General features: G+C 23.1%; 2 protein-coding genes across 2 annotated transcripts; both read right to left on the bottom strand.

Moving 5' to 3' along the window:
- Positions 1-1,775: 1,775 nt before the first annotated feature.
- On the bottom strand, positions 1,776-6,011 carry LOC122501188 (odorant receptor 4-like). Its single transcript, XM_043610482.1, has 7 exons — positions 5,996-6,011; positions 5,630-5,884; positions 3,566-4,055; positions 3,360-3,459; positions 2,889-3,011; positions 2,315-2,470; positions 1,776-1,838 (listed from the first exon to the last, which is right to left on the bottom strand). The coding sequence occupies exons 1-7, from the start codon at positions 6,009-6,011 to the stop codon at positions 1,776-1,778; spliced, it is 1,203 nt and encodes a 400-aa protein (XP_043466417.1).
- A 1,439-nt stretch (positions 6,012-7,450) lies between these two features.
- Positions 7,451-11,614, bottom strand: LOC122501187 (odorant receptor 13a-like). The gene is made up of 7 exons (XM_043610481.1): positions 11,362-11,614; positions 10,672-11,087; positions 8,954-8,973; positions 8,778-8,877; positions 8,208-8,330; positions 7,936-8,091; positions 7,451-7,561 (listed from the first exon to the last, which is right to left on the bottom strand). The coding sequence occupies exons 1-7, from the start codon at positions 11,612-11,614 to the stop codon at positions 7,493-7,495; spliced, it is 1,137 nt and encodes a 378-aa protein (XP_043466416.1). The 3' UTR covers positions 7,451-7,492.
- Positions 11,615-11,658: the final 44 nt, after the last annotated feature.

Raw genomic sequence — 11,658 nt, 5'->3', positions numbered from 1 at the left:
ATAAATATATCAATAAAAAAAAGGAGAAATAAAAAGATTCAGTAAAATTGAAAAGTCGACATTGGTTATCGAGATAGAATCATTCTTGGACAAAGAATTATTGAAGAAATCAATTTCTATGGAAAAGAAAAAGAATACAAAAGAGTACATTTATATAAGACTTTACATTTCACCAAGTTTGTTAATGACTTTGTCAGGAAGGGTTGTTTTCAAAGTTGATGAATTCGTTATAAGTTGAATGTGAGTCTGCGCACATGATACTTTGAAAATAAATTTTTGCAGTGATTACTTTGTCTTCTTTTAGATTTCAAACTTGCAACTTGTAGTTTTTCTTCATTTTATAGAGAGAGATTTGCTCTTGGATAGATAATTTTTTTTTTGCCGCGAATCTCATTCTTGTTTGTCAAGAGAAAAAATTAATTCTACTCACTAAAAATAATTTTTAAAAAAGCTAAAAAAGAAACGAAAAAAAAGACTAAAAAAACTAAAAAAAACTTCAAAAAGAAAAAAAAAGGAATTGAATTAAAATTAATTGAAAAAATAGAATCAAGCAAATGTTGATGAAAAAAAATACTCGAAAGAATTTATTCAAGAAATTTTAAGATAAATAAATATTTCTTGTACAAGTCCTTTTTTGTAAACTTATACATTTTTCATGTGAATTTTAATCTGAAATGATTTCCAATATTTGTGAGTAATTATTTTTTAATAAAAAAAAATTTTCTGACAGGAAGTTATTAATTCCAGGAAGTTTATTATTAAATGGTAAAATATTATAAATAAGAGAATATTAATTTCATTGAGTGTTTGTATTATTTTTATTTAGAAATTTTCACTTAATTATTCGTCTTTTAATCACTGCTTTATGTCTCTAAATGAACGAAATTTGTTAATTTCTTATTCAAATTCAAAGTCTATTGCAATAATATTGCGTCAAATATTTAAAAAAAATTAATTGTAAAAATTCAAAATGTTTAATTTTGTTTTTTAAAAAAGTCGCAATTATTGCAATAATATTGCGTCAAATATTAAAAAAAAATATAGAGTTAATGATAAATTGATGTTTGATATACTCGCGTTCAATTTAAGTTTAATATTTATCGGAATTATTCATTGATTTCTAATTAGACCTGAAAAATATTAAATTGCTTCTGAGTAATCAAGAAATTAGACTTTCTTATTATAAATAAAAAATAAAGAAAATTCCTCTTTCAGACTTCAAAACATAGAAATTTGAGGATTGTATATTAAATTAATTTTAAACACGTGAGGAATTTTGTCAAACGATAAGAAAATATCTTTCCTAATTTTTTTCTTTTTTGTAGAAAAAATCATCAATGATTTAAAGGATCTAAAAATCTTCTTGAATTGTATCGAGAAAGATTATTATCTCCAGCAACACTAAAAATTAAAACAACACTAAAAAAATTGAAATGAACTTTGCTAAAAAAAAGGAAAGGAAATCTTTATTAAGAATACTAACAAATTACAAAAATCAGGTAAATTATATGTATTAATTTTTATTAAGTTGTAAATATATATTTTTTTCCTTTTTTATCAGTTTAATATTTTTATTAATAGCATATTATTATTAATTATTTAAATCGCACAAGATTTTTTTTCATTCCGTCTCTTTATTCTAAAGTGCAATTAATTCACGTAGGTACAAAAGCATTAATAATAAAAATATTTTCACCTTCAACAATTTATTTGCAACTTTTTCTAATACAAGAACATTTTCATTTACTACATTTTAATAAATTCACGAGTTTTGTTTATTTTTGTGCCGATCTCATTGTTAAGAGAAATGATAAATATCCCATTGAAGTTTTTATAATCTAAAAATCATATTATAATCAATAATTGTTATATATTTGTTTAACAAATAAAAGACGAAATGATCAACTATTATTAAATGATTAATTATTACAAAATGATTAATAAACTATTAGATCAGCAAAAATGGACACTAGTTGTTATCTTTGGAAATCAGAATTTATTCTGGTCAACAAAAATAGAGAAAAAAAATTTGACTTTTTATCAAAAAATAGAGAACGTGACTCTGTACGAATAGGTGGAAGCGAGAGGCCGATAAAAAGAGACAGAGAGTACCTAACGTCCCCTCTTTAGAGACGCATGCGCACAGAGGTGCCAACGACTGTCACCAGAAGCAGCTGCGCTTGCGCTACTGTAAATGGATCAGCGCGCATGCGCTAAGAAACAAGGACAAAAGAGGGGACGTTAGGCACACTATCTGACTCTATCTAAAAAACTAAATGTTTTCCCGGATGCAACAATAAAAGTATAGTCTTACACTAGCGAATAAAATCAAGTTGATGATGCAAAACTTTCCTGCCGTTAAATTCACTGGTTTTCTTCCGCGTTGTATTAATAGTAGAAAATATTTAATTTTTTTAGGTGGTAAAGTATACCAGTTGCATATGTAGGCAGCTTCGGCGAATGCAAAACTCTGAAAACAAATTGTTCTATTATTAAAAAACAAATTATGTAAAGATATTTTTTTTGCCACTTAAATCTTTGAATGAATTTTTCTTTGACGCAGATTCGAAAATTTGGTTCAAATAAAAGTTTTATTTGTAACGAATAAGAATAAAATTTTTATTTGAAACAAATAGTTTAGTTGTTTCTAAGACGAATTCTTTTATTTAACTCAAGTACCTAAATTATATTTTGTTTAAATAAAATTTTCCTCTCTGTGTAAAAACGAAAAAGTACATAGGTAATTTCTAATATTGAACCTACAGTAAATAAAATTTGGAAAATATATTTTCATATCGTAATTCATAATAATAATTTAATTATTTTTCGTTATTTATTATTAAACGTAATATAATTTTAAATTATTTAGTAAAAAAAATTAACCTCACTTCAGATTGTAATTTTTCGGCAAGGTAACAATAGACATAAAAATTTGCAGTCATATATGTAAGAAATACTAATATAAATAGTATATCAAATAGAATTGGACTCGATTGTTGAACTGTTATACACTGAAAATAATTAAGAATAATTATTGTTTTTATAAAAATAAATAAATATTCTATCTACTTGAATTATGAATCCTAATGTTCTGACCGTTCAAATGAACGAAATTTATTTATTTCCTCTTCAAAAATAATTTTGAGGTCATTATCAAAAAAGTTGATTTTCAAAATTTTTAAACGTTGAATTTAAGTTTTAAATTTCCATTAGAATTAGTAGTTTATGAAAATATTTTTTGTATGAAATATTTCATTGATTTGAACGTTTAAAACTTGTGGACCATATTTATTTAGATAAATTATAATATTTAATAATATATTTATAATTTATGTAAATAACTAAAAGATTTTGCTTACCAAAACAAGTAAGTAGCATTGAATACAAAATTGAATACTGCATGCAAGAAGTTGTACCAGACACATAAAAGAAAATGTATCTTCAACAATATCAATACAACTAGATCGGAAAACAAAAATTATATTAAAAACGTATACGAAAAATATAAATTGAATTTAGAAATAACGAAAAATTGAATGTTAATGCGAAAAATAGTCTTGAGAACCTATTAATGCGGTCATGAAATTTAACAATGTAACTGAAACTTTCGTCGATATCAGTCAGAGAAGTATTTTCGTCAATTTCATTAACAATATGAAAAAGTTTATGACGTAAAATATGATATTGTCCCGAGAGATGAAAGGCAATTTCACTAAATAGACCATCGGTTCCAGAATATGCGAGAGCAGCCATAAAAGTTCCAATGTATTCCATAAAACATGTAATTTCATAGACTGGAGTGTAATTCCATTCGTATGGATAATATGCATCAATATACAGAGTAAAATTTTTTAAGTGATCTGAACTGGACCAGTTACTTAGATTTTCAAATATTATTTGCACTAAACGTGCCACTGGCGTAGCTTGTCCCAAAAAAATGCATAGAAGAGATATTTTTTTGCCAAATTGAGCTGAAATATTCATTATATCCAATTCTTCGTCACTTTTCTTACGTTTCCAATCGTCCAAAAATTTGTCGAAAAGAACTGACAGATCTGATAGCACGAGAGAAATTAATTACTCAAAACATAAGAGATGACTTAAAAATTTAGATAAATTAAAATTTGAAAACATTTCAAGTTATCTAAATGAATTAATGTAACTAAAAATTAAAATCGAGTAATAAAAAATATATATCTATTAAATGTGTATTCAAAGTTATAATAGAGTCTCGTTGCTGCAAAATTTCAAGAACGTGGAATTATACACAAGAAGTAATATTTCAAATTAATTTATTATTTCATAAAAATCATTGCTAAAATTCAATTATTTTAAATACAATTTTAATTAAATGATTCGAAATAATTGAATTGTTCTATTTTCATAAAATGATTCAAGAAAATTCAATTATTTACAAAATTTTAATAAAATCTTTCGCAAGAATTCAATTATTTTTATAAATACATAATAAAATTTTGCACCGAATTTTAATTATTAAAAAAAAACTAAAATATAATTCAACGCGAAAATTTAATTAATATCATGAATAAAATTGTTTATAAGAATTAAATTATTTTAAATAGAAAAATTCATTGCAAAAATCCAATTCATTTTAATTCAATTTTAATTAAAGTATTCGATTAAATTTTTATGAAATGATTAAAAAAAATTCAATTCTTTCCAAAAATTTTTATAAAATCCTTCACGATAATTTAATTATTTTCAATATCTACAATTTTAATAAAATTTCTCAAAAGAATTCAATTATTTAAAAAAAAAATTAACAAAATTCAACGCAAAAATTTAATAATTATCATAAAGAATAACATTTTTGACAAGAATTTAATCTTTTGAAATACAATTTTTAAAAAAGATTTTTAAGAAAAATCAAGTATATAAAATATTTTACTAAAATTGTTTGAAAGAAATTATAATTATTTTCTAAAATTTTCATAACATTTGTTTAGATTAATTAAATTATTTTCATAAGTTACAAAATTCATCATTAAAATTCAATTATTTATACATAAAACAATTTTAATTAAATTTTTTGAAATAATTGAACTATTCTATTAAAATTTAATGAAATAATAAAAAAAATTCAATTATTAACAACAATTTTAATAAAATCCTTTACAAGAATTCAATTATTTTTTTATGGAATTTAAAAAAATGTCTATACTCTTATCGTATTTATTTATTATTAATTTTTTGTTCTAATTTTTCAATAATACTTAAATTTTGTTTTGTTCCTAAAGTTGCGAAAATTCACACGAACGACAATATTTTTATTACTTTTGTTAATTAGTATTTTTTTAAAATAAAATTATTTTCTATTTTAAACAAATTAGTAACTTTTAAACTTTTAATCTGAAAAATTTTGAAAAAATTATAAAATATTGTTGAAATATTAATTAAAATAATCTTCAAGTTTGAATAAATTTAATTCATTTTTTTCCCTTTTGAAAAAATTCTTTAAAGGCGCTTTAAAATCAGTCTCCTAATGTGGTTAAAAATAAATAAAGAGAAAAAAAATGTTCTTCATTTGAACGTTCAAAACTTTAGGAACATAAATTATTGAATTGAATTTAAAAAAAAAATTAAATAGAATACATACGTTTTTTATTAAAAAAAAGAATAATCATCTTTGATAACGCAACTAAAAAGGGTAATTCTGCAGTACAGAGGACATTGCTCATAAGGTCAATATCACCCCAAACTTGAGTTAATCGAAAGCCTTGTGGAATAACGAGACTAAAAGTTAGAAATAAAAACGAAAAAATACATTGAAAATTTATCACTTGTTTATATTTGCAAGTTGGAACAGGCCAGAAGCCAATCAGTACTAGACTGTTATAGGAATATTTTGTAAAATAGTCTAGAGCTGGGAAAAAAGAAACACAAAATTAAATAATAGAAATCGTTTAATATTTTTTAATATAATATTTTTTTATTTAATATCGAAGACTTAAAAAGTAAAATTTATCAGACATACCCTGTTTACCGTCCATTTTTATATTTTTTCGACACGTATTTCCCAAAAATTGATTAAATTTTGTCAATAAATAAATTAGTCATATAAATAAAGATCAATTTCGCAGTCAAAATATTAGAATTTTTTTTGTTTGCCTCGAGATTTATCTATTTAATTCTTTAATTTTTACTATTTAATTTATTTGAGTTTTTCGAATAAATACCGTACAAGTAATATTTTCTTTATTTTTATTACGCATCTAATAATTTATCGATTTATTTATTATTTTCATTTTATTTTATTTTATTTACTATTTATTATTTTTTTAGGAAATTAATTTTTTAATGATTCTTTTTTAATTACTTTTATTGAATTTAACTTTTTATAAATCCCTGTGTGGTAAATCCCTACTAAATGTAAAATGATAAAGTTTATAATGATACTTTATGAAATAATAGTTTGAAGACGAGAAATTAAGTTCGTTCTACAAAGTTGTTATTCAACTGCAGAGATATACAAAAATTATTTAATATTTCATAATCCTTCTACAAAGTTAGGCGTCATTTGGAAAGTTGGAAAAAAAACCTGCGCAATGATGTGTTTTTTCCCTCAATGAGCTTCACTCGTTTCTTTGTCGTCAGTAAATTCAGATCAAAATTAACAGTCTTATTTCAGAGAATACATTCAATGAAACATCAACAATTTTGTGTTGTAGACAAAAAAATAAATTTAATCTCAATAAATATGGAATAAGAATTAATTTATATTAATGAGTATAAAATATATTATTTATTGTACAATGCCTTTCGGCTTTGAACGAGAAGAGAATAAAATAACAATTTATATAAATAAGTATAAAATAAAAATTAATATAAATTTTTTGTATAAATATTTGGAATATTTTTTATTGTTATTTTAATTTCCAAACGTAAAAAAATTAATTTTTGATTTGTTATTTATACTTACTAGCAATGTTTATTATAATTTAAAAAATAAATTGTCCCCGTTTATAAATAAATATACAAAATTAAAAAAATATTTTTTTTCGCTTAACTATCAAATAAATAAAAGTATTTTTCTGTTATTAAAAGTACTAATTAGAGTCGATAGTAAATTTATCGTCCCTTTGTGAAAAATTAAAAAAATTAAAAAAAGTTTGCAAATTTATTTTTAAGTATTAAATAATATTTAATACAAGTTCAAATAATATTTAAAGAAAAACATTTGAAGATATAGTTTGTACCAAATTTATATTTTTTTGCGTTTTCAGTTATTATTATTGCAGTTTACAAGGTTTGAAATTAATAATGTGAAGGAAAAAATATTTTTTCATTTTTCAATAAATTTTCGTTTTAAAATATTTTGCTTACTTTCTTTTGAGAAATAATTTAAATAAAAGAAATTTGGAAATTGAAAATTTTATTGTTTTCCTCGTGAAAAATATTTTTTTTCTTTCAATCGTTGAATGTAAACTTTGTGAACTTTACTGACTTTTCCAATTTTAAGAGATTATTTCTGTCAATCGTTTACATTTTCTCTCGTTATTGTTAATAACATTGAAAAATATCCAGCAGAAGTTTTTAGAATCTGAAAAAAAAAATTTGCATTTAATTAAAATTCCTTTTTATTTTCCAATTACTAGCGAAATAATAATAATAATTATAAATATTCACTTAAAATTATTATTATTATTAACAATTTCAGAGTTTAATGTTTAATTTTATGACAAATTACTAACGTAAAATGAAAAATATTGTAAATTAACATTTATTTAGTTAAAAATAAATTTTTTTAATACAGAAGGAAAAACAGAATTTTTTCAAATAAAATTTAAAATAAGAGAGAGTAAAAAAAACTAAATATAAAAAAAGTGTTTTTTAATAATTTATTTAAATTTTATTACATATTTATTAAAATTTTTATTATTTATTTTATTATTTAGATAAATTAATTGTTTGTACCTTATTAAAGAGTTGTAACGAAAGAGTAAAAAAATTCCCCGCAGTCAAAGTGCTTGGTATTCCACTTCTTTGCATTAATAATAATAAATTCTTTGCCTCCTTTGATGGTAAATTGTACCATTGGCTTTTGTAGGCTGCAAATACTATTGCTGCGCTCTTTAAATTAATTAATTTTTCTCTTTAAATTTTAAAATAATTTACAACCAAAAATTTACATTGATTTTTTTATTCAACAGTGGACATGAAGAGAAAAACATTTTTGAAGGAATCACCTGTCGTCGAAGTTGCTCCGCCAAATAGCAATATATAAACAAAAATGTCAACAGGTATGTGAGAAAAAAAATCATCACAATCATTGAATCAAATGGTAATTTTTTTTCATTCCCTCTTGTCATCTGTGGAAATTATTTTTAAAAAATTTGTTTTTTCAAATGACAGTAAAATAATAATTTTTATTATTAAATGAATAAAAATGAAAATCGAAGTCTTTAAAATTTACTAATTATAAATTAACGAAGTTGAAGTCCACATCGTTCATCAACGAAAAAAATTTATTTAACTCATTCAAGTATTATTTTTAATTCCATATTTAATTGTAAAATAATTATTATCAAAATAGAAACATCAATTTTTTTTTCTAAATATTTTTGTCAATATTTTTGCGTCACTTTTAATTAATTTACTAAGTGAACAATTTTTTTTCGTTGATCAACGTTATGGACTTCAACTTGGTGGAAACTAATGAAAAAATGGTCTTAAAGAAGAGAAACTTTATTTAATGCTATTTTTTCAAACTTAATAAAAACATGTTTTTTAAAATTAAAAAATTAATTCAAACGTACAATGACCAATTGAAAACCCTGAAGGCAGAACTGAATGCTGCAGGCTAAAATTTCTGCTAAAAATAACATATTAAATGAATCCTCGATTATTTCAACACACCTTTAATGAAAAATAATAATTTTAATTGTTATAAATTCGAAAAATAGCCCCACGTCGAAAAATCCTATGGAAGTACCCCCTGGAAATTCCATGGAACTTTGAATGGAATTTTGAATATTTTTGAAAATAATTACATTTTTCGAAAAATTTATTTAAAATTGTATTAAAAATAATTTAAATCATTTGAGAAATTTTATTATTAATGAAATAATTGAATTTATGTGAAAAATGCTTTTACTTGTAAAAATAATTGAATTCTTGGGAAGGATTTTATTAAAATTTTTGTAAATAGTTTAATTTTTTTTTTTTGAAAAATTTGATGGCAATTTAAATATTATAAAACATGAAGATATCAATAACTCCGAGTCTTCGACTCGGAGTGATCGATATCTTCATGTTTTATACTAATATTCCTATAACACAGGGCCACAAAATTTTTTTAAAGAAAGTATTGACCGGACTATGTTTATTATATGTTTTTTGGATCACTGAATTCGAATCCGAACTCAGTTTTCCGCCATCACGTCAAGTTTCTTCACAAATTAATAAAATTCGAAAAAAACTGACTGTAAACAAGATTTAAATAAAAATAAACAGAAGATTCTATTAAAAAACAACTTTAAAACACTGTAAAAATATTATATAATGTTAAACAATCAAAGAAACTCGTAAAGACTCAAAATTTAAGATGGCGGATCCAATATGGCGTCGATTTTTTTAAAATTCACCCAATTCGCCTGAATCTTGTTACTCGGGGGTTTTTGGGGTTGCTAAATACGAATTTCACCTTAGTTTTCAAAAATTCAAAAACTAATAAATTTTTAAATAATTTGTTAGCCATATTGGATACGCCATTTTGGATTTTTTAAAACTAAGGTGAAATTCGTATTCAGCGACCCCATAAACCCCCAGGTAACAAATTTCGAATAAATCTAATAAATTTTTTAAAAATACGTCAGCCATATTTGATCCGCCATTTTGAATTTTGAAAAACTAAGGTGAAATTCGAATTCAGCGACCCAAAAAACATATAAAAAACATGGTCCGGTCAATACTTTCTTTAAAAAAAATTTTGTGGTCCTGTGTAATTTGTTGAACATCATAAAGGTTTGAATTTGAAATTTTTTAAGAATCCTAATTCCTATGGAATAATAATAATAATTGAATATTTATTTAAAAAAGAATTTATTGGTGTTTTGGAATAATTTTACAATTAAAAAAATTCGTAATTAAATGTAATAGAACAGTTTTTTTGAGTATTTAATGATTTTTAGAGAGAAGGAGAATATTCTTTAGGGTGAGGGAAAAATTGAAAATTTTGTCCTGTAATGTGGGAAAAGTCAAGTAAATTCTGTAAGTTTTTTATTTTAATATTATTTTAATGTTTGTATTATGATTAGAATCTAATGATTAGCTTTGTTGCAATTCTTTTGCAAAATGCGTATTTCATTCGCAAGTTTTGCAAAGAAAAATTACAACAAAGCTTATTATTAGACTCTAATCATAATAAAAGTGCTAAAATAATATTATATTACAATTTTAAAATATATAAAACTTGCAGAATTTCCATGGAATCTTCACGGAAATTCCATGGAATTTTTCGACGTGGTAGTTGACATAAAAATATTTTAAATGAAATTTTTTTCAGCAAATACATTTTTTTTTTTTTTTTTTTTGAAAGAAGTATATTTCTGAAATAAATAAATATTGTAATAAATACCTGTTTAGAAATTGATGTCTCTTAATAAGTCGGCTGTAAATTTTTTGAAAATCATTTACTTTATTTTCTTGTGCTAATTTATTAATAGTTGATGTTATTCGAATTCGTAAAATATTGAATTGTCCACAAAGATGCATAACAAATACGGCGAAGAGACTGTGAACGCCAGAATAAGTAAGAGTTGCGAGAAATGTTGATGAACATTGTGTAAGCCATGTTAGTTCGAATTTGGGACTACTATTCGTATCATACGGAAAATAGGAGACTAAATATAATCTATAGGTTAAATTTCCCGGTGATTGAAATCGATTATTTATCGTAATTAAAAGCTCCGATAGTGTATGACTGACGAATGTTGCTTGCGACAAGAATGTACAAATTAGCGATATTTTTCTAGCCGATTTCGCCATTTTTAGCATTATCAATTTTTCCTCTTCTACTTCGGTGGTATTCCAATCTTCCTTCATTACCATCACCAGGGTCGTCAAGTCTTTTTTTATCAAAATTGCAAAAAAATTATTTGAACGAAAATTTTTTTACTTATTTTTCAAATTACTTTATCTTATCAAATTTTTTTTCTTTCAAAATTTAATTGTACACCAAGAGAAAAATTTTATGAAAGTAACTCAAATATATATATATATATATATATATATCTCATTGTTAAAGTTGGAATTGTAATTAAAATTTAACATTATAATTGAAAATTAAAGTTATATTTACAAAATTGATTTTAAAATTTGTGCATAAATATTCATATTTACCTTCGTGCTTTCTAATAAAAACTGCAATCATTAGAAGAACGACGAGAACGGGAAGATTAATTTTACAAAGAACTTCGGAAAATAATTCGATATCGTTGAAAATCATAAAAAGTTTTATTGTTTGAGAGAGATTTATAAAAAGGCTTACAAGAATGAAAATTCCAATTGATCGATATTTGTGAAAATGTTTCTTGTGATAATTTGCATCCGGCCAGATGCCAACAATTCGTAAACTAAATTTACAAATTTGCATCGAATGCAACTCGGCTGGAAATTTTAATTATTAAATTAACAATT

This window comes from Leptopilina heterotoma, unplaced genomic scaffold (assembly GCF_015476425.1).
Source record: "Leptopilina heterotoma isolate Lh14 unplaced genomic scaffold, ASM1547642v1 Lhet_206, whole genome shotgun sequence".
Lineage (NCBI taxonomy): Eukaryota > Metazoa > Arthropoda > Insecta > Hymenoptera > Figitidae > Leptopilina > Leptopilina heterotoma.
This window is presented reverse-complemented; position numbering and strand designations above follow the sequence as displayed.